Source organism: Aspergillus welwitschiae, assembly GCF_003344945.1.
Source record: "Aspergillus welwitschiae strain CBS 139.54b unplaced genomic scaffold BDQ94scaffold_23, whole genome shotgun sequence".
Classification (NCBI taxonomy): Eukaryota; Fungi; Ascomycota; class Eurotiomycetes; order Eurotiales; family Aspergillaceae; genus Aspergillus; species Aspergillus welwitschiae.
The window spans coordinates 313,502-335,026 of record NW_020798717.1 but is presented as its reverse complement, the minus strand read 5'-3'; the positions used below and the strand labels follow the sequence as shown (position 1 = coordinate 335,026).

At 49.3% G+C, this 21,525-nt stretch overlaps 7 protein-coding genes and 1 non-coding gene across 8 annotated transcripts; 4 read left to right on the top strand and 4 right to left on the bottom strand.

Moving 5' to 3' along the window:
* Positions 1-830: 830 nt before the first annotated feature.
* scw4 (putative cell wall glucanase (Scw4)) lies at positions 831-2,038 on the bottom strand (the record flags this gene model as incomplete). Its single annotated transcript, XM_026771873.1, has 3 exons — positions 831-1,709; positions 1,772-1,917; positions 1,972-2,038. 3 exons carry the CDS (start codon positions 2,036-2,038, stop codon positions 831-833), a joined length of 1,092 nt encoding a protein of 363 aa, XP_026624600.1.
* Positions 2,039-2,950: 912 nt separating this feature from the next.
* Positions 2,951-4,885, bottom strand: lcbA (serine C-palmitoyltransferase subunit lcbA). The gene is made up of 4 exons (XM_026766934.1): positions 4,419-4,885; positions 3,842-4,352; positions 3,293-3,784; positions 2,951-3,234 (listed from the first exon to the last, which is right to left on the bottom strand). Exons 1-4 carry the CDS (start codon positions 4,745-4,747, stop codon positions 3,052-3,054), a joined length of 1,515 nt encoding a protein of 504 aa, XP_026624599.1. The 5' UTR covers positions 4,748-4,885; the 3' UTR covers positions 2,951-3,051.
* Positions 4,886-5,521: 636 nt separating this feature from the next.
* On the bottom strand, positions 5,522-11,347 carry BDQ94DRAFT_171997 (1,3-beta-glucan synthase; the record flags this gene model as incomplete). Its single annotated transcript, XM_026771872.1, has 3 exons — positions 5,522-5,807; positions 5,865-11,135; positions 11,211-11,347. The coding sequence occupies 3 exons, from the start codon at positions 11,345-11,347 to the stop codon at positions 5,522-5,524; spliced, it is 5,694 nt and encodes a 1,897-aa protein (XP_026624598.1).
* A 97-nt stretch (positions 11,348-11,444) lies between these two features.
* On the top strand, positions 11,445-11,840 carry BDQ94DRAFT_58800 (uncharacterized protein). Its single transcript, XM_026776118.1, has one exon. It carries the CDS (start codon positions 11,543-11,545, stop codon positions 11,753-11,755), a length of 213 nt encoding a protein of 70 aa, XP_026624597.1. The 5' UTR covers positions 11,445-11,542; the 3' UTR covers positions 11,756-11,840.
* Positions 11,841-13,158: 1,318 nt separating this feature from the next.
* BDQ94DRAFT_147004 (uncharacterized protein) lies at positions 13,159-13,856 on the bottom strand. Its single transcript, XM_026766933.1, has one exon. It carries the CDS (start codon positions 13,493-13,495, stop codon positions 13,283-13,285), a length of 213 nt encoding a protein of 70 aa, XP_026624596.1. The 5' UTR covers positions 13,496-13,856; the 3' UTR covers positions 13,159-13,282.
* Positions 13,857-17,199: 3,343 nt separating this feature from the next.
* Positions 17,200-17,717, top strand: BDQ94DRAFT_146999 (uncharacterized protein). The gene has a single exon (XM_026766932.1). The coding sequence runs from the start codon at positions 17,290-17,292 to the stop codon at positions 17,539-17,541; it is 252 nt and encodes an 83-aa protein (XP_026624595.1). The 5' UTR covers positions 17,200-17,289; the 3' UTR covers positions 17,542-17,717.
* Positions 17,718-18,503: 786 nt separating this feature from the next.
* On the top strand, positions 18,504-18,594 carry BDQ94DRAFT_t188. The gene has a single exon. It is a non-coding gene; the product is annotated as a tRNA-Pro (tRNA).
* A 281-nt stretch (positions 18,595-18,875) lies between these two features.
* BDQ94DRAFT_180320 (SprT family zinc-dependent metalloprotease) lies at positions 18,876-21,456 on the top strand. Its single transcript, XM_026773593.1, has 2 exons — positions 18,876-20,141; positions 20,195-21,456. The coding sequence occupies exons 1-2, from the start codon at positions 19,072-19,074 to the stop codon at positions 21,270-21,272; spliced, it is 2,148 nt and encodes a 715-aa protein (XP_026624594.1). The 5' UTR covers positions 18,876-19,071; the 3' UTR covers positions 21,273-21,456.
* Positions 21,457-21,525: the final 69 nt, after the last annotated feature.

Here is a 21,525-nt window from a genome sequence, read left to right as displayed (position 1 = left end):
CACAAACACAAAATACAAGACTAGACTAAACCAACGAAATCAAAAATTACACCTAAACAACTAACTAACCCAGTGGGTAAGTACTAAGTAGTTCCAGCACTAGCCCCATTCTCGGACCTGGCAAACCAAAGTACTTTTTGCGCCAAACGGCGGTTGTGGGAAAGCCTTACCGAGATCGGGTCTAGTCTGGATCTTGTTTTTCTTTCCTGGCGGGTTTCGTTAGTTTAGTTTCCTTCGGGTGGAGGCTCCCGAGCTGAGAAGTTACGGACGTACGTATTTGATGACGACGACGGGATCCAGTCATCCACCTATTACTAGTTCATTTGCAGGTTGTGGTTTGGAGACATACATACAGGCGATGTCGATAAGGGAAGGTAGGGTGTTACTTTGGGAGGTAGGTAGGTGGTGATGCGTTGTAATTGATAGAGGTTGCATAGCATCATAGGATTGTTGAATGATATGATTGAAGTCGGTACGATGTTTAGCAATAGAAGATGACTGACTCTCAAAGTCATCCAATTTCATGGTACTGTCAGATATGCACAAGAGACTGTGTGATACATAACCAATTATTCACAAGACTTGTGTAGATGGACAGAAGAAGAACAACATAACGTAACATAACAAGTAGAAGAAAAGACAACAATCGCATATCATCCACGTGGGTAAGCCAACTGACAAGCTCTCTCCAACTCCAAGAAAACAATCACGACCGGCGCGATCAAATTCCGAAAGCATATCATATCTATGTATAGAATGCCAGAAGCATTACCCCATAGTGGTGATCCGGCCGTCCAATACCTGATGGACGTAGTGGAGCAGGATGTAGGTCAGTGTTTCTGGATGCCCCAGAACTTCTCCGCTCCAAATGTACCAGAGGAGTCTTGCTTCCACAGATCATCAAAGGCAGTAAAGAGAACCAACTCATCCTCGCCAGTGAACGTCTGCTGCAAGCTGGCAATCGCCTTTTGCTGGTTCAGCGAAGACGGCACAGCCTTGCCATTGGGTTGACCGTTGTGCGGCCATCCTGACTCGCTAATGAGCGTCTTTTTGCCGCGGGCCGCTTTGGAGACCTTGTTGGCTTGGTCTTTGACGTACTGGCCGGCTTTATCAGGGGTGTTGTTGTTGTCGAAGAAGGCATGGCAGTTGGCAGCACAGTAATCAGACGCTTGGCAGAGCTCGGGGTGTTGGATCATGACTGAGAATGCATCCACCGTTACCACGGGCCCTTGGTACCCTGCCGCGCGGAGCTTGCTGCGTGCTGTATTCACTGCGTTTACGACATCGGCAGCCGAGTTCTTACCATCGTTGACCAGTTCGTTGCCGATATTGATGGTGTGAAAGACGGACCAGTCCCCATTTGCAGCCCCGGTGATGTAGTCAAGACTGGATGGGAAATTCTGCAAGTCGAAAACACCGGCGAAAACTTTCAGGTTGCGTTGTCGCGCTGCTTTGGTAACCTTGTTCGTCTGGTCACAGTCTACGCCGTAGATCCGGACAAACCCGTATTGCGCCAGCTTGTCCAGGTCTTCGTTGATTTGGTCTTGGGACTTGCAGGAGCCATCATTGTTATACGGAGAGTAGGAGATGCCAAAGCGACGGTAATTCCCGGTCTTTGGATGGTTGGTAGATGCAGGGAGTGGGACGGCGGGAGAGAGATCCAGATCTCCATCGAGAGTCGATAATATTGGTGGAAGGGTTGTAGGCGACTATTCTGTTAGTCCGAACCCTAACTTTATCTCTGGAGCGGTGCTTTTTGGGTGACACTCACATTGTCTGCTGTCGCAGTTGGGTCTGAATTGCCGCCGCCCACGACGTTGTTGGCAAGAGCATTTCCAGCCTGGTCCACCCATACAATCACATCACCTCCTGGGAGATCACTCAGTGGACCAAGATCGCGCTTTTTGCCATGGTCGTCTACAATCTCGGTCAATCGGTAGGTTAGACACTTGTAATCTTAGGTTGACGTACCATAGGGAAGTGCGCAGACAACATAGCTGAGCAGCAACACAACGAGGAGGTACATGAGGCGTTTCATTGCTGGTGTAACGTAAACTTGACAAACTTGACTTTGTGACCGGTTTCTCAAGGTTCAATCCACGTGGGGATTTGAGAAGAAATCCTACCGTCAAGGGCAAGAGGAAAGAACAGTCAGGCACAGAGCAAAAACACGGATTCTGTTCAAAGACGCCGTTCAGCCAAGCGCATCTCCTGGAGATTCACTCTGGCATAGAGTGAAGACTCCTGCCCTTCATTCTGGAGCGCCATGAGTGAAGACAGGGGAGTGCCGCTATTCTGCTTCTAGGAAAACAAATGTTTAACTGGGCTTGTTTTCGATGGAATGTTAATTTCGTATCTGCGCAGATCCCTTGGTCTTGAGAATGCGCCACGGCCTCGACCTGACCATTCGCCACAAAATCGAAAGCCCGACAGATTTCAAGGTGCAAACTGTGGCCCCTTGGTGCTTTCCAGAGCCCGAGGCTGGTGCCCTTCCCCTATCATGACTCGACCCATCAGTGAAGCGGATATCCCTGTACATCCCTTTCGTTGCGTCGAAATCCAAGACACAGGTTAATGAGAAAGCATTGATTGGACAAGAACACAAAATTATTATTAGAATGTAATGTCTATTAATGTCCACTGTGCCCAAGCACGCAAAGAAATAAAGGCTGATATGGGCAAATAAGAATATCTGCACAGTAAAAATAGAGACACGAGGCGTCAACAACCTCATATCACGTCTCAAGAAACGCATCTAGGTCGCATCAATCCACGGTGTAATATGTTATACAAGAAATGTGTAGGATGGTGCGCTATATCACCAACAGAAAGGGCAACAGGCGCGAATGAAAAAAAAAAAAAAAAAAAAAAAAAAAAAAAGAAGAAAAAAAAAAAAAAAAAAAAAAAAAAAAAAAAAAAAAAAAAAAAAAAAAAAAAAAAAAAAAAAAAAAGAGTGTACAACAGGCGTGTCATTGGAGCATTAATGTTCATGGCCACTTCTCAGGATAGGCCGGGAATTGAAATACGAGAATGAAAGGGAAAGGGAATCTTTTACTTCCTCTTGCTTAGAACTTTCGTAATCGCATGGCGGATGGTGGTTCCTGCTTTTTCAATCTCCTTTCTCGTCAATCCGATTGTCACGCAAACCTTCAAGGCAGGGGGAACAATCTGCTTGGGCTCAAAGTTATCCTGGAGAGTCTTCAGGCGACTGATGAGGACACCGTTTGCGAGACACTGTATTCCATAACTGTCAGTTATTCTTCAATGTATGCCAATTTTGCCAAAGACTTACCTCGTCAACAATATCTTGCAGCAAGAATTGCTGGTCGTCCAGGGACAGCTTCTTCGCAGCAACAACCTCGGGCTTAAGGACCAGAATCATCATAGGATTCTCGGGGGAACTGGTGCAATAAACCCAATCACTGCGAGGGTCCAACTGCGCCCACATGGCCTTGGTATGCTCCCGCAGCTGCGTCACAGTCTCGGGGCTAGTCTGAAGGAGATTGATCGTAGCACTAGCAGTAGTAGACAAAAGAGCGGGGAGTGCGGCGGAGAAGGTATAAGCAGCAGCCGAGATACGCTGATGATGGACGATCTCTTCCGAGCCAGCGCAGAAGCCTCCTCCTGCAATCAGTGGGCCGGCCAGCGAGCCCACAATCATATCAACTTCTGCCGCATCGACGTTCTGGTGCTCAGTCACGCCACGGCCAGTTCGCCCAAGAACGCCAAAGGACCAAGTCTCGTCGAGGATCAGGCGGAATTTGTACTTCAGCTTAAGCTCGATCTTCAAAACTAGTCAGTCCGAAGCACGGAGAAACAATGATCAGGATAAGGGACTCACAATCTTGGGCAAATCCACCATGTCGCCGTAAGATTCAAACAGACCTTCGGTGATAATGAACCGCCTAGTAAGGGGCTTCCTGGCTTGTTCCTTGGTAACCTTTGCGAGGACTCTCTCCAAGTCTTCCATATCATTATGCTCATACCAGCGAACAATGCTGCGAGAGATCTGGATACCCTTGCGAATAGCGAAGCTAACACCCTTGTCCGCAACAATGATATCGCCACGCTTCGAGAACGCAGGAATGACACTAGAGATCGTCGAAAAGGCCTGCGCATAGATAATACAGGATGCGGTACCAAGGTAGGAGGCAACATCAGCCTCCGTCTTCATATGAACATCCTGAGTACCATAGAAACCGCGGGGACCGCAAGGACCGACACCATAATTCCGCAGAGTCTGGATGGCCTTCTCCTTGAGCGACTCGTTCGTATTGAAGTTGTAATAATTATAGGAACCGAGATTGACGACTGTGCGACCGTTGCTCAACTTAGACTTGGGTCCAACTGGGCTGCAAGTCACCAACAGTCAGCCTACCGTCTCACACAAGAAGCAACCCAGGAAAGACAATACATACCCAACAATGACCGTTCGCTTATCGACCTCCATCGCCTCCAACGGAGTAGGCTTCCCCACCAACGGCTCCGGAGTCCACTCATCCACGAGATCATCGACCTCATCCTCGGAAAGTTGAACCACACCCGGTTTAGTCGAATACTTCGGAGCGAGGAGATACCGGACCGCAAACAAGAAGAGGAAGAGCTCGACAGCTGAGCGGATAGGATCATTTTGGTAACTAGACTTCACATAACGTAGGAAGATCGCTGAACCGGGTAGACGATGAAAGAGGTCTGCGAGTTCATGGAGGTACTCCGAAAGGAGACGCTGAGTCTCCTGGATATCCATGACGGAAGAAAATCCACTTAGCGCTCGCGGCGCAAGTACCCAGGAAGCAAAGAAGCAGAATCTAATATTAAATGAAAGAGAGACCCTCTATAAATGAATCGACAGCATCAGCGATTGAATAATAAGTCAAGGCAGCGGCATTCCCGGAGGATCGAAGCAAGACGGCAAGTCCAACTTCCGGGATGGGCGCGGCCCTAACACGTGACTTGGCGCTCCTTGCAGGTCGGCCCGTCTCACAAAGGGTATGAAGCCGTAGGCATCGAACAGGCCCTTAATATGCATATATTCCGAGAGTACGATGTTTGCAGGGAAGGTCCTGGACTAAATGTTTACGTAGAAGTGGCGTTGAACTACGGCTTTAGGAAATCAGTAACTCTCAAGACTCTTTGAATTGATAGTCCACACGACTACAGGCAAAGGAGCCTTCTAGATAAACACCAAGGAAATCAAAGGCAGCCGGATGCAATGGGACGATACAAGAAAAGCTGGCAAGTCTAGTGACCATACATAAAAGACAGAACAACACCTTGACAATACAAAACAGTTGAAAGAGATTGGACCCATTAATGTTGGCAACTGAAGGAGCATACACGCAGTTTCGTTCAATGGAAGAAGGGTGGGACGAAAAAAAGAAAAATAAAAGGCAAATGTATGAGACTCGGCAGCGACATCAAGGCGCTGGTTACTTTATACAGCTCGTTTCCATGTTCCATTTCCGAAAAAGAAAGACAGGTAAAATGTATTGAAAAAAACAATTTAGGACAAAAACAACCTCTAAGCAGATGCAGACGCCGCGGACGGGGTCCAGGCAGAGTAACCGACAGGGAGACCATTACCAGTGTAACTGGAGATGGTATCGTTATTGTCGGTATCCAGAGGCTGCATAAGGCTCATGATGTTGAGGTTCACGCTGATGCCTTCATCCCGGGCAACCAGAGGAGCAATGAGAAGGATGAGGAACAGAACCAGCATAGTGAAATACAGAATCGCAAATCGGACAACTCTTCTCTTGCGGAGCTTAGACTGCTTCAGAGAGTAGATTGGAGGGCGAATTTGACGACTGTTGATACGTTAGTAAAGCTCAGATAAGATGGAGTCCAGTGGGATTTGAACGTACCTAGGCCTCAGCCAGAAGAGGATAACGGAGTGGAACTTGTCAACATAGGGGATGCAGAGAGCAGGAAGCATGACAAAGAGGAGAATATGGCCCAGGACAAAGTCGGCAGAGAAGTATCCAAGCTCGGTAATCTTGCACAGGAATTCTCTGCCAGGCTGGGAAAGCGAGTGCCAACCCATGTTGTACCATTTTCCGGTCCACCAAGCGATGTTCGACTGGTCATGCTTGAATTCTCTGGTCAGGGCGAGGGAGATGATCAGCTTGTAGATGAAGCGCTGAATTGCAGCGGCAGAAATCATTCCCAGGACCATGCGAGGCCAGGACCAGCTCTCAAGGAAGAACATGACCTCGAAAATGACAAGCAGGATAATAACCGCGATGGCGTGAGCGATAGCAGCGAGGACTGCACCAAACTTCTTGCAGCACATGCCAAAGATGGGACCCATACAGCAAGCCATACCGAAGAACATACCCGAGACACCGGCGTTAACACCGATGGGACCGAAGGCGACGATGGCAATACGAACCACGGCATTTGACGCCCGCTCGTTGTCATTGGAGATACCAGTTCTCGAGTTGATGTAGAGGTAAGGAACCAAAGTCACAGCAACTTGGACGAGAGGGGCAATGATCTCACTAAAGAAAATGTTCGTGAACTTGGCCCTGGGAACATCGCCAGATCCCTTCTCCGAAGGAACACCAAGAAGCTTGCGCTTGTAACCAGTGAGACGGGTACGAGACAGGCGGCAGAAGGCGATCCAGGACGAAGCGTGCGAGCGAGAGTTACCACGGGACAGCCATCTGATGTAATCGCGGTAGTCGATAAAGAAATCGTGCCAGGCAAACTGGTGGGGGTTGAACAGGAAGGGGGAAATGCAGAGAGCAAGCAGAGAAACCCAGAACCAGATCAGGGCTGGTGTCCACACAGTGGATGTCGCAAACAGAAGCATGAGCAGCAAACGAGAACCGGCATAGATGGATGGTCCAGCGAAACGGGAGTACAAGACACCGAATGGGATACGAGCCGTAGCGAAACCACGTCCAGTACCGATGTAGCGAGCACCGCCGAAGGAAAGGTTCTGGTGAACAGCATTGGCGTAGATTTGGCAGACAAACACCTCGAACATGAAGGAGAAGGAACCAAAGTGCTTGGCCAGACGAGTAGCCATGCGCCAAAGACCCCTCTCAGTCAATTCCTGGACGGCCAGGGGAACGAAGGAGATGAAGAACACAATGAAGATGGAAACGACGCAACGGTTCACCCAGGCGATAATGGGGGTAAGATCAGCACAGTACGTGGGACGCAGAGGGTCAGTAATGGGCAGGTTCGAGTTGTAACGGCATGTAATAGTCTCATGCTTCAAAGCACCAAGGTTGATCAGAACGATCATGAACATCTGCACAGACAACATGATGAACATGTTGTTAAGATGGAAACCAGGGTGAGCATAGTAGAAAGACAGGAAGCGATCGAGGGGCAGCTGTGTTCCGAGATAGTAGTACTCTCTGGACAGCATCTGCTCACCCATACCAGTACCAATCTTGGTTGTGAAGTTCAGAATGGAGCCGAAACCCAAATCACGACCCTTACCACACTGGAAGTACTCGCAATGCTTGATGCGTCCACCACGGCACAAAGCAGTCATACCAGCATAAATATCCTCGTTCAGGTGGAGACCCTTCTGAGCCTTGGAGATACCACCACGCGTCGTCATGAAGATACCGTTTAGAAAATCAGGGTGACCATAATGCAGCTTTCCACCAATCTGCGCAAGGGTACGAGCAAACAGGGTACCGAACGTCTGTTCCTTACTGGCAGCAACGTCACCAAGAACACCAACATTCTCAGAGAAAATGTATTCACGAGCACCGAGAATGGCGACAGGGGTTTCAGCTTCGGTGGCAATACCAGGAGTGTAGGGCGAGACATTGTCGGTGGTAAGTTCTTCGAACTCAGCCAGAACGCTACGGATCTTGAGACACTCCTCCAGGTAGTTATCCTGGTTAGCGTCAATGACCTGGATGTATTCACCGCGGTAGAAGATGATAGAGTGGTTCTGGTTATCGGACTTGCCGTCACCCAGGATAGGGTTTCCGGAGAGCTGAATTCTGAACTTCGGCTTGCGCATTCCGTTGTCGAGGAGCTCACAGTGTCCATCAATCAAAGCCGAGTACAAGCGGGGCTCCTCACCCTCATTGGCAGGGGGTTCCTCGTCAAGGTAAGCGATTTGGAGATCAGGGTAGGCACGGAGAAGGAACTCGGTGTTTTCACGCTCTTCCTTGTTGAACTTGGCGTAACGTTGCATTGAGACACAGATCTTGAACTTGCGGCGCGCCATCCTTTCAAGCTCACGTTCGAGCTTCTCGGAGTTACCACCAAACATCTGGACGACCTCGGGGTTTTCGACACGGTAAAGGAGCTTGATGGCCCTGCTGTAGTTCATGAAACCGGAAATGGTTCTGTACAGGGTCTGAGAGCGCAGAGAGGACCAGATACGGGTACGGAGCGTGTATTCGGGGGCGGCAGACTTGAAACCGATGCAATAGAAGGGAAGGTCGTCGATCTTGCTCTTCTGCGCATCCTTCTCGTTCTTCTCGGGTTCGCCGTTGAGTTGTGAGGTCTCATCAGCCAGAATCTTTGTGTCCTTGACGAAGCAGTCCCACTCGTGGGGGTGGAGCTGTTTCAGGTATTCCAGGAGAGTAACGCGAGAGTACGGCTCATCCTCACGAATGATTTCACGCAACGACAGCAGAATCTTCTCTCCGTAATGGGGGATAAGGACAGTGAAAGTGGGCATGTTGTCAACCGGAAGAGGCTCAGGCATGGGGGTAGCGACCGACTGGGCAAAGAAGGAGATACGGCGCTCAGCCTCACTACCCGCGGGGAAGAACTCAGTCTTGAAGGACTGGTCTTCCTGCGAAACGAAGAAGGTAGGAGCCCGCAGGGTACGCTTGCCCTCCTGTTCGGAGGGAACCTGGTGGTAAAGCAACTTCTGGACGTGATCAATCGCCAGCAGATGCTCACGGTACATGGAGATGATGATGGCGTTCCAAACTTGGGAAATGAGCACCTTGGGCTTGTACTTGATCTCCATGTCGGTCGTAGCCAAGACCTTCGAATAGATACGCTTCGGTAGGCGAGAGAAGATGTTTCTCCAGGGCGACCAGATGGAGACACCCAGGTAGAAGGACCGAGCCACCGAGAAGATGGTGTTACAAATGACATACCACAGATAACTATCCAGGAAGAAAAGAGTCAAATCCATGAACATCATCAGACCCAGCAGAATCTGAGGCTGGGCGTGGCAAAGGCTGTTCGGGATGTATGTCACACCAGCACACTGATGGATACGCATCGGCGACAAGATACGCATGGGATCCTTCAATGACAGAGTCAGGAAGAAGTAAGACTCGACCAGCTTCGCACCGAAAACACAGATCCACAGACCATAAGACATCCACATGTCGTTGCCATTCAGGCGAGGGTAGCTCGCCGTGAATGTCTGACTGGCCACATATTGACGGCCGTGCTTCTTCAGGTAACTGCCGAACAGACCTCCAAGAGGCATGACGGAGAAAAAGAAGAACGTGGCCAGAGCAATGAAGAAGTGGACGATACCAATGATGAGGCAGATTGTCTCACTGAGAACATTGTTGAAACCGAAGACCACGACACCAGGAGCAAGATTGACAATGAAAACGGCGATAAGGAACATAAGACGCTTGCTGAGATGCTGAGCACCTGCCCACCGGCGAGGCACGTACATCCACTCACAGAGCGTTGCCAAGATCTGAATTAATCCAACCAGGGCACCACCAAAACCGACAGCAGACCAATACTTTGAACCAGCGGGCTTATTGTCCAGCTGCTGCTGGTAGTTCTTGGTATACAAGGTGGGGGCGTTATAAGCAGTGAAGAACCAGAAAGCACCCAGGTGAATAACCCAGATACGGTTGAAGTTGGTGATCATGTGGAACCAGGACCGAGTCTCTCTGTACGTCTTGAAGAATGCTTTCTTCCAGTCGACGTCCTTCAACTTGGTCCATCTTTCAGCCGGGGGGACATCGACAAGACGAGTCTTATCCTCGAATGAGATGCGTTCGATACCCTCGGGGTACCAGAAAAGCTGGTTCATATCATCGTATCCGATGATCTTCTCGTGATCACGCTCGCGGCGAACATACTTGCCATCCAAGATTTCGTAACCCTGGTCACGGCAGAACTGATAGAGGGGGGTAATGATCTCATTCAGGTAAGTGAATTCCTCCACCGGCTCAACCCGGCTCTGGCATTCAGGGGAGCTGTAGTAATCATCCGCACACTTGAAGATGAAGCAAATGCACTCAGGCATGTACCGGACCTGGTTAGCTTCACCCCAGCACAGCATGTACAGAGCCAATTGGCGCACACGATCATGCGGGGACATGCGGTTCATGCGGCTCTTCCACCTGTAAACAGCGGCTTCCAGGCTGTTGTCGCCTTCCATGGCCTCCAGGTTCTCCTCGACGTTTTCAGGGTTCTGCTGTGCTGCCGCCTTGGCCGCTTTGCGAGCTTTCCTGGTCTTCCGGTCTGCTTTGCCTAGCTTCATGTTGGCGAATCCCACGGCATCGTCCAAATCCAGATGGGCAGCAAAATACCAACGGCGGTAGTTGGCATTGTCACCACCAATGTAGTCTGCGTGCAGAGACAGAAGGGCTTGGTTGGGCGTCATTCTGGAGGCCCGGGAGTCCAACTGTGTCATCAGGTGGTCATACATGTTGCGCATGCTGTCCCTCTGGAAACCGAATTTGTTGACCAAGTCAATGAAGATATCTTCGATTTCCTCCTTGGAGACAGGGACCTGACCATCCGATGCCCAGGCTGGGTACGGCTCCCGAGAACGCGGTCCACCAGGAAGGGCGCTTCCGTAGTCCATGCCGTATACGGGTGTCGAAGCGCCAGATGATCGGTTGGCGCCATACGAGACCTGCGAAGATGGCGGCCGGTATCCGTTGTATCCACGACCAGCATACTGGCTGTCGGCATAACTGTTGTAACGTTCGTCTCCACGGCCATAGTAATCCATATCCGCAGCTCGAGCAGTCTCTGACCTCATGGTGAAATCGCTAAAGGTCTCCGAATCCTCCTCAGAATCTCCACGGCGTCTTCCGCGGGGGGCACCATTTCCTTGGTCATAGTACTGGTCACCGTAGTAGTCATCCTGGTGACCAGCATCGTAGTAACCACCTTCTTGGCCATATGCCTGACCTCCTTCTGCGTTGTAATAATTGCTGTTCAAGGGACAAACAATGGTCAATCAACAGAACAATCTGGGTACCGATCGTTGTTCAGAATGGGAGACGTACCCTCTATCATAATAGCTGTCACCGTAATCGTTAGGATCGTAATAAGCCTGGCCATGTTCGTCCTGGTAGTACGCATCGCCCCCATGCTCCTGGTGGCCGTAGCCATCCTCGTAATGCCCTGCTGGATAGCCTGACATGTTGAATAGCCACAATCACCGAACCGTTTAATAGCTTCTTCTAAACCATGAGTATCAATATGGCCTTACTAAGGGGTCGGATGGCGTTTTGAATGCAAGATCCTGCAACTTACATTAACAGTGGCCCATTAAAAATTACTCTGATCCGATTTCCAGTGAAATAAGCGTAAACAGATAGCACTTCTGGCGCAATGGATGTGTATGTTCAGAACGCGTCGAAGAATGACTTTTGATGCTGGCGCAGCGTTCTTTTTCTCTGAAGGCACCAGTGCCGGAGTGTGTTTCAAGGGCGTAAAACTAAACAACAATCTCAACTCGAAACGATCGTCTGCTTATTTTTTTCTCTTGCTCTGTAGGTCGACTTCCAGGGCGGGGCCGGTTGGTCGTCGCTGGAGGGACGTTCGATAAACGAATGGAAGGGTGAAGTGAAGTAAAGAACAAAACACGACTAGGGGGTGGGATTTCAAAAGCAAAAGCCTCCCGACTGCCGTTGGCTGAACCTGTCTCAGCCAAGAAAGGCCTCCCTCTTCTTTCCTCAAACGAAAGCAAGAAAGAAGGAAGGGAGGGAGGGAAGGTCGCTAGTGTTGCAGAAGATGAGTCGGGGGAAACGAAGTGTCGACGAAAAAAAAGAGCGAACAGGAACCGAAAGGAAAAAGAGGTCGAAGATCAAAAGAACGAAAAGAAGGAAGGAAGGAACTAAGAGACGGACGGGGAGGGAGGAGGAGGCTTGAGTTGGACGGTAAGTGGTGAAAAGGGAATTGATTGACCACCCAAGCAGGGAAGATAGGACTGGCGCTACTCCCTAGTAGGACCTGGGAAGAAGGGGAGAGGGGGGGCGGCGCTGGTGGTTATTTTGGGATCTGGATCTGCTAATTTACTTGCGCGCCCAGTCCTGTACCTGTATGCGATACTGGATTATTCCTAAAAAGGCCCGGGTGGTGTAAATATGGTAAGCAGATGGGCGCCCCTGCAGCCTATCACAAGCCCGCTTCACCCTCCCCCATTCATCCCACCTGCACCGGGCGGGGGTTACCATCGGTATTACCGCACGCAGTACCAAAACGCGCGTATCGTTACCCACTTTTCGCCGTCCAACTCTGTCCACAACAACCACAACCACAACCCCCCGACGCCTCAGCCCTCACCAATTCGGGCCTGGAGATTCTTTGACTTGTCGGTCGAATGAATTGCGGATTACTTGGCAGGGTCCTCGGTGATTGGCTTACTGCCGCCTGAGGTGGCTCATGCTGCCTACCAAACTGACCTACCAGATGTCGTGTCAAGGATTCGAGGTGCCTCAGATACCATGGATGATGGGCCACACAAGCTGGAGTCGTTATTTACTTTTTAGTAACGTGGAAAATCTACGTATCTCCCCTCTGTTTTCAGTCATCCCCTTACGCTTTTTGTTTTCTTTTTTTGCCATCACTCCGTATTCCAATATATGATATCAATCAAGATGGTCAATGGTGTAATTATTACCCACCCCTAAGGGGGGCAACCATCCTTTCCTCATTTTCAATAAAGGAAACAGTGACAGCTCGAGGCTCTAGGTAGGAGAAGGTTAAGCGGCGTGAACTTCCGGCACAACAAGATGGCCAGACGGCGTTGGTCCCGGAATCCATGGGAATCAAGACGGCCCCTGAAGCCCCGACCCACCGCCAGGTAATCCAGATGGCGCAATGAAACTGTATTCGTACGGTATGGCCTTTTGTGGTGTATCGTCGTGACAGCAATTTACCACAGTTGTTGTTTACGTTGCTTCCGAACGGCATGCAGGGATAATTTTCCTCATTCCTGAAGCCTGAAAACTGTCTCTCAACGACCGCCGCAGATATGGTTGTGGCCAGGGTAAAAATGCGTCGCTATGCAATTCATGGCGGTTGTTACCATCATGATCTTGTTTATTTATGTCCATGGAGGACTGTGAACCCCTCAAGGAGGAGGGGATGTTTGGTTCAACTTCTTTTTCGGGCTTCGCTTCGTTCCTGATCCAAGACCTGGCACCCATGGTTGCCCTATTGTATCTTGGTGTGTCAGCATAATCAGCTCGTCGCTGTAACAAAGTAAACTACTACTTTGTACAACTGCCCCATATTCGATGCCAATGTAAGCATTGCTTGCTGGAGAAAATAGACTATAGATCATCCATACAGGGCATTACATCCGTCAAGCGACATTGATCCAGTGGAGGTAATATCGGATGCTCTGGAACTCCATACTTACATCCACGCTGCGGTTTCATTTTCAATCGAGCGTGAAGACTTTGCACGACTGAAAATTCCATTTGCATCTTTTATTCGCCGCTGGATTTGCTACCTATTGACAATACGTAACCTGGTAGTTCGAAAACAAACGAGTAGCGTCAGTCGATTTGCCACGGTGGGAAGCTATATCACTGCTAGCCACTTGAGAAGCTCCTCCGAACCATAACCGCTGATTAAGGTAGGTAGGTAGGTAGGTAACATTTCCATTTTTACTTTTTTCCAATTATATCTTCCCCCCTTGCCACCAATAGTTCATACCCGGCGGCTATCTCACATTGACGGGTAATCGGCCCCTACACAGTAGTACTAGAGGACGGGGTTCTCCATCCAACTATCAAATCAAGGTGCTATTCTTGTGGTTGACCCGATGAACCCGCCTCGCGAGAGTGGATGCAAACGGGTACTACTTACACAGTGAGGGTAGATCAAACTTTATATAGAGTGGAAGAAATAGACGCATGACATGGTGGCTTTATCGGAGGTGGCAATACGATCTCTTGGGTTACTCAAGTGGGCGGGTGTTCATTCAAGGTTAATGGAATACATCTCCATTAGCAGAGAACCTGCAGGAATGCAGAGTATGGGGTTATGCAGAGGATTGTTTTCCATTCCCGAGGACAGTCAACAACAATAGGAAGAAGGCATAACATACTTGACGTCCCAGCCACAAGAAGCCATTCATCCATTCAACAGTGGTTGCTTTACATGCAGTAGTAAACTATGCCGGGTGGTTCCGCTCATTGGTTTGATTCATAGACAGGTCCTGGGAGAATAAGGTGGATTCCTGATAAGACCTGGCCCTTGGGGAGTTAGGCACCTCGAGTCAGGAATCCCAATATCATACTAGATCTATTTAATCCAGCTGCGAATGAACGACAGACCCTGATGCCTTCTTTTGCTTGCTTCTGCGCCGTCTGATAGACGAGATCCCGTCAGCAGCAAAAGTAGTGATACCCGTATGAACAAACACATGGGAAGAACTGAAAGTTACCTTACACGGATACCTGTCAGCCACATTACCTGCATGATAACTGCGTAACGCAACTCAGCAGACCATGCGTTGACACCACATAAGCAAGTGACCCGTTTTTTCCCAGATAATAATGTAAGCATCAAACCACTAAGATTGAAGTGTTCGAGGCAAGCGAAACCCCACCTACACATTAGACCCAACTTTGAGCCTTGGTCGAAGTGGCTGTATTCTTGCTTTTCTTTCGGTGCCTTCTTTGCTTCCTTGAAGGACTTCCGACAATATCTCGTTTCTGATTGGCAAGCTAAGGTTATCTTTGGGCCTTCCCGGAAATCGTAAGAGATAATCAGGCTAGATGATCGACAAGACAATGTGGTCTGCCTTCTTCCCAGCCTTTTTTTCAACTACGGGAAGGCTGGAAGAGCATTGCGGTGGGTACACACTAAGCGCTTAGCAGCCGACTACTGTATCTGCTTCATCTTAGACATTTTTCTCGCTTGTCGCCGGGAAAGCAGTGCTCCGGGCGGTGTTGAGAGGGGAAGGGTTCTAGAAGGATAGACTGGTTTCTTGTGTGGGAATGATTGCTGAACGTGAAGCTTATACATCCACCTAGTTATCTGCTGTCTACGCAACATGCCGATACTTGAACGATAGAGTCGGCTCCCAAATTAGACTCGGGCGAGCATCACCCCATAGAGGCCACTTTTTTTCTTAAAACTTTTTCCGCTATGATGCAGGTCAAAAGCGTGCTCTTCTGAAAATTGTTTCCGAAATCTGTCGGTGACATGAATAAACACTGCACCGAGATCGAAGGGCAACCAAGCAACCCCCGGAGCCACGGTTCCGGCTACCGCTGCACCACCGGTTGAGGTTCTCACAATATGTGTGTCTCATTTATTCTGCTACTGGGTTCCTTGGTTCCCCCTTCTCATGTGGATAAATGTCTACGTTTATAGATTGACTTTCCGTAGTTCTATAACAAATTGATCTCTGCTATGGGCAGTACTTTTGACACATATTGAAAATAGTTTCCGGCCATGCTATGCCGGTGAACCATAGACCAGCTCTCTATATATAAATATAGATAAATCTCTGCCCTTGCAGGTGAAAATCAGGAACACGGTCCTTGTCCGAACCCCTCATGAGTCTACTGCTATTCTAAGTAATCGCAACCCTACATGGGTGGTTGAATATGGCCAACAAACTTTTAGGAGTCCCAATTGGCAAATATCAGAACACCACCATGCAAACGAGTGAGCCTGACGCCTCCATAAGACCATGGCGTCTCTCAGGCACAGCCATGCGATTGGCATTCAACGGATATTACTTGCTTATGTTGCATATCTAATTGACTTCGGGCCATGCAATGATGGGGGGTTGGTGAACCGCCAGGATCCCAGCCGTTCAACCTCAATACAGCGAACAAATGCAGCGATTGATCCATCATCCATCTTACTACGGATACTCTGTAATAATCTACTGTGCTTACTGTGGAGCAAGATACTTACTGTTGTAGGATTAGGACACCTTTCCAATACAGGTTTCATAAAAAGGAAATAAAACACCTGAACCAATCCTTAAACGGAAACTCTGTGGGGCTGGGACATGCGCAACCGGGGAACTGTCCAATCGGACCCGTCCGCCCGACCAAGAGGCCAACGGGTGGCGATTTCTTAACGCCGGACAACTCTCGACTGGCTGAAAGGGCCCGGACTGGTCCAAAAGGACGACGACGTGGAACTCTTGTCTGGGAAGAGGGAAAAAAGGGGGTGTGTGGTTTCAGGTTCCATTTGGCCCGACCTAGAACGATCCCCGGCACCACCACCATTTTATCAACCTCCATTTATTGTGCCAATCAGCAAGTTGGTTCTGATTCCTCTTTCGTTTTTACAAAGTAAACACACATCAGGTTTTGTAAATTTGTATCTTTTGTTTCGACTCATTTTACACCGCTTGGTTTCTGTTAGCCGATGGATAAGTACTAGGTAGTTTATAGGGTTGGGTTATTATTATCTTCCTCATTAAATAATTATTAATGATCGCTAATGGACATGGACTCCTTATCCGCTTCGGTACTAAGATAGATACTGACTGGATACTATCTATATCAATCAGTCAATAATGCTGGCTGGACAGGGGGAGTCTCGACTTCCACAGAAGTGAGTAGATACTCGGTATCTCCTGAATAATCATGAAATAATTCTGTCGACGGAAAAAGGAGCGATCAGCATCAGACACTGCACGGTCGGTCATGTGCATAACTAACTACAGTCGCTAATGTAGAGAGAGAAGAAGAGAGAGGAGGTTGGATACTGCTACATATCCTGTCCCGTGCTGTCCTGCCACCGACGGTCTCAGTAGGTACAGATGCTAGCAGCCTAGCATCGCCACACCGATATACCACGCTAACTATGTACATCTGCAACTCGATTTCTTGAAACTCGAGATCGGCATGTGTCGAAGCAACATCGGGATCCAGAAGCACGGCAAGTCACAAAGTTTGTTTGGCTGGGAGTGGGGTGATTAGCAACCTTGCTTGCGCACAGCTGTTCTGTCTGTCTGATCTGCACGGTTGGGATGTTGTAGGTAGATATTTTGTAGCTTCTCTCCGCATTCGGTTATTCAACTTGTTTACAGTGTGCTGTGTAGCTACGCAACTACCTCCGCACTTATGGAGTACTTGTGGCTCTTGTGGGTGGTATGATATGCACCTGCGTTTGGTAGGTTCAGTTGCGTTGCACGGGTGGAGGCAACGGTATCCCCAAAGCTTGATTTCATGTACACCGTATGCATTTATCGGGTTCTGCGTTGGACTGTGCGATCCTGCTGTGGGCAACTCTTTACCTCATGTCTTTAGACCTGATGGATGCAGTGCGACATGGGTTGTTGTGCATGTGGATGGTTGGTCTCGGTTTGTCTGCTTTTGGTTCGTTCCGTACCTCTCGTGTGCCATATGATGTGGTTGTGCTTGGTTTGGCTGGGTTGGACATTTCGGCGTAATGGCTTTGAGACGCCATCCGGTATATGTATCGGGTATATGCTTGGGAGCTTGACATGTCCTTCGGTTGATTGAGCACTCCTTCGACCATTTAATGCTATGTGGCTGGTGAGTGTAAATGCTCTCTTGCTCGATGATATATAGTATACCCGTGGGTATGTAGTAGTGTATGCAAGCCACTATCATCCGGGCTTTGCGGTATGGTCTTCTATGCATATGACAGTGTCTCCAGCTCTGTTCTGCCATTTTAAATGTGAGCTACTAGTAGTACATGCTTTTGGACGAGTAATCCCTGCCATGCACTTCGGTCCTGCCATGGTTGTTTTGTTCACCCCGTTAGACTCGGTGCGTCCGATCTGTGTCCCTACTCTCTGCATCCGTGTTTTATATATGCAGCGGCTACGGTGACGCTGGTGATATCATCGTTTGTCCTGGTGACCAATGTTTCACATGTCTAGTGGGTTTATGCCTGTTGCTATTGCTGTGTGACGGCGTCGTTGTCCACGGTTGAAAGACTATGTTTGGATACGTTTCTATGCTGCCCACCAGGATGTTGTACTTCTCTATTCGCTTCACGTCGGTACTGCTGGCTACTAGTAGTACCGCTATATGGCTATTCATTGGTACAGGCAAGTGTCTGGTCGTGTGTATAGCTTGCGGGTGACGATGTATATATTGGTCGACTACAGAGGCGGATGTTACCCCATCAACATAATCACAGGCAGTTAAGCTATAGGATTCGGCCACAGCATGTATAGGATTTAACGATAGTGAGTACATAGACACCACCAATCAACCGGTAATATAGAAGTAGACAACCTGTCTACATGACCACTGACAGGCATACGGAATGGTTGTTCATGATCTACAAAATATGTTTAGGCTCATAGGCCAAGAAGTTGAGCACTAAATATATAACAAGCCCGGGTGGTCTAGTGGTATGATTCTCGCTTAGGGATACAAACCCAAGCATATCTGCGAGAGGTCCCGCGTTCGATCCGCGGCTCGGGCCTTGTCTTCATCTTTTTGCTTTTATTTTTCTTCCTCGTTCATCAAGTAGACAATCATTTCGTATCAGTAGGACTTCAACTTACGACATGAGACGAACAAAGTTCCTGGCTCTCTGGTAACCACAGCATCCCGCATCCGCCATGGAACCTTGAACTCAATCCCTGCCAGCAGGCAATCCCGTGGTAGGCGAACCAAGTCCCGAGGTTGCCGTGCCAACCACTTCTCTTTGCCCATCCATCAACATTATCTAGACTACCTGCATAGATATATCCAGCACCAGCTCATACGCAGGTACATTACACCCACATCTGCAAGCCCGCAGACACCACATACACCAAGCCCCAACATTCCAGCAGGTGCAGTCTGACATCTCACATCCTGTCCTGCAGGAGTGGGAGGAGCAAAAGAGGAGCCCTTGCTCGTACCACACCAGCAGCAGCAGCCGCCGCAACGAACAAGAAGACAAGATAAGACCACAATGGCTCGACTCAACCCCTCTAGCCCCACGAAGCCAGCCAAGCTCCAAGAGCGCCGAACACCACCCGCGCAGAGGAATCTCAACCGCACAGCGACCATCAAGCGGGACTCCAGAGACAACAAATACACCGCGACAGCCAAGGCCAAGACAGTAGAACAATGGGCAGCCGCCGACGAGACATGGACAAAGAGCCGATACTCCGCGAGCACGCCAGCGATCGAAGAACCGTCGCAAAGGAAGAATAACAACAGACTACAAAGATCGGGGACTGTTTCTAGTGGGGTATTCGATATCTTTTCGGACAATGGGGATGAGCAGAGTGAAACGGAGGACAGCAGTTTCTCGTCGACTCGGTCTTTGATGTCGAATGAGGGACGCACTACGGATCCTTTGAAGCTCTCGCAGATCAATTCTTTGTTGCTTCCATTGTCGCAGCAGTCGCGGAATAATAGGCCGCCGCGTAAGTCGGTGGGGTATAATTATGACAAGGAAAATGATCCTATCGACGATGAGGCAGAGGAGGCAGATGAGAGTTCGGGTCTCTCTCGAAACTCGTCTACTGCTTCGAACCGAGCGCCCACGCGTAATACTAACAGAGAAGTGCAGCCGCGGGGCAGGTCTCGGACGAGGTATATGGGATACCGCCGGGAGGAGACAGAGTCTGAGGCTGAAGAAAGCGAAGAGAATAATGGCTTTGACTCAATGGATGATTTCATTGTCAGCGACAACGAAGAAATCAGCTACCATGAGACGTCCGACGATGAAAGCATCGAAGAAGAACAAGAAGAGAAACAGCCAACTCCTTCGCCGCCCAGGACTAGAAAGAGACTGCTTAGAGGGAGACGACCCCGTCCAGAAATAGAGCCAGAGACAACACCTCAGGATTCTCGGCGTGAAAGCCTCGATTTAGAGCCTTCAGTGCCTGCTACGATGACAATGGAGGTTCCTAAGCTAGAGGCAAAGCCCAAGAGATTGTTTCAAAGCGAGTTGGAAATATCCGAGAAGCTGAACAAGCTGAAGTTGGACAATAAAGACATAGAGCCCCAACTGGACGAGAAGAGCACTTATGAGTGAGTTTTGATGGAGACCCCCAGCCACCCATATATGTACTAACACCATGTAGCAGTATCGAAGAAGTAGACGCCCCCACCAAGAAGCTCCCATCAAGGGATAGTGTTAAACTGGAGACGCCCCCATCCAGTCCAACAAAGGGACGCAGTCTACGATCTCCAACCAAGCTGAAGGCCCACATACCACCAACACCACACCGAGAAAGCGTCGACGCATTCTGGAGCCAGGAAAACACTAACAACTGGATCGACCAGCACTCTCCGTGCAAGATCGACGATCTACTGCGCGAATTTGACGACTCCGACTCGGATGATGAGTTCAGCGACAGGGAGATTATGCCCAAGACCGCAACACCGAAGACGACGACCAAGTCCTCGACAAGAACACCCAGCAAGACAGCAATGAAAAAGGCCGAAGCAGAGCAGAGAAAGCTCGAGCGGGAGCGCGCAAAGGCATTCATGGAGAACAGACAAGCCATGGCCGAGCAATTCTTCAAAGTCCTCGACGACACCGTAACCGACGGCCGACTCTCAAGAATGACCGCCTCGACAGGAGGCGTGATCATCGAATGGAAAAAGCGACTCCAAACGACCGCCGGCAGAGCATCCTGGAAATGTGTTACCCCGTCACCGAAGAAGGGAGGAGGGCCGGCCATGCCACCGCAGCATTATGCCACCATCGAATTAGCAGCAAAGGTAGTCGACTGCGAAGAACGCATTATCAAGACGGTCGCTCACGAGTTCTGTCATCTGGCGAACTACATGATCTCAGGCGTGCATGATAACCCCCATGGGGCAAGCTTTAAGGCATGGGGTCGCAAGTGCAAGGAAGCAATGAAGAACCATCCTGTCTATGGTGGGAAAGTCGAGGTCTCGATCAAGCACGACTACGCTATCGACTATAAGTACGTGTGGCGCTGCGTGCACTGCAACCTAGACTATGGACGTCACTCGAAGAGTATTGATCCCAAGAGACATCGATGCCGATGCCAGGGCGTCTTGCAGCAGATCCAACCCAAGGTGAGGAATGTGTCGCCATTGAAGAAGTCGGTGAACGCGCCAACACCGAGTGTTAGGGGTTTGTTGAATGAGGTGGGCCGCGTGTTAAATGAGACGCAGAGGCAGACGTAACCAGAGATACTTGGGGATGAACTTGTGGATGATGATCTAGGAGGTATGATATTTGATGTATGTCATGACTGACGGTTGAATGATTTGTTATTAGCGATCATGTACATACATACAGCTTTTCGTTTAGTTCTTCTTTTCCCCTCTAGGTGTACAAACAGACCAATCAAGATACATACACCGATTACCGTATTACTCTTATATGTTTGTATAGTGATCCTTTGATTTTATCTAACCTATCTAAGTAACTACCTAG

Coding starts and splice junctions, on each gene's coding strand:
- lcbA (XM_026766934.1), bottom strand. CDS start 4,747: ATGGATATCCAGGAGACTCAGCGTCTCCTTTCGGAGTACCTCCATGAA. Junction 3,785..3,841: donor TGGTGGATTTGCCCAAGATT/GTGAGTCCCTTA, acceptor CTAGTTTTGAAG/ATCGAGCTTAAGCTGAAGTA. Junction 3,235..3,292: donor TGCAAGATATTGTTGACGAG/GTAAGTCTTTGG, acceptor TATGGAATACAG/TGTCTCGCAAACGGTGTCCT.
- BDQ94DRAFT_58800 (XM_026776118.1), top strand. CDS start 11,543: ATGTGTATGTTCAGAACGCGTCGAAGAATGACTTTTGATGCTGGCGCA.
- BDQ94DRAFT_147004 (XM_026766933.1), bottom strand. CDS start 13,495: ATGATCTATAGTCTATTTTCTCCAGCAAGCAATGCTTACATTGGCATC.
- BDQ94DRAFT_146999 (XM_026766932.1), top strand. CDS start 17,290: ATGCACCTGCGTTTGGTAGGTTCAGTTGCGTTGCACGGGTGGAGGCAA.
- BDQ94DRAFT_180320 (XM_026773593.1), top strand. CDS start 19,072: ATGGCTCGACTCAACCCCTCTAGCCCCACGAAGCCAGCCAAGCTCCAA. Junction 20,142..20,194: donor GACGAGAAGAGCACTTATGA/GTGAGTTTTGAT, acceptor AACACCATGTAG/CAGTATCGAAGAAGTAGACG.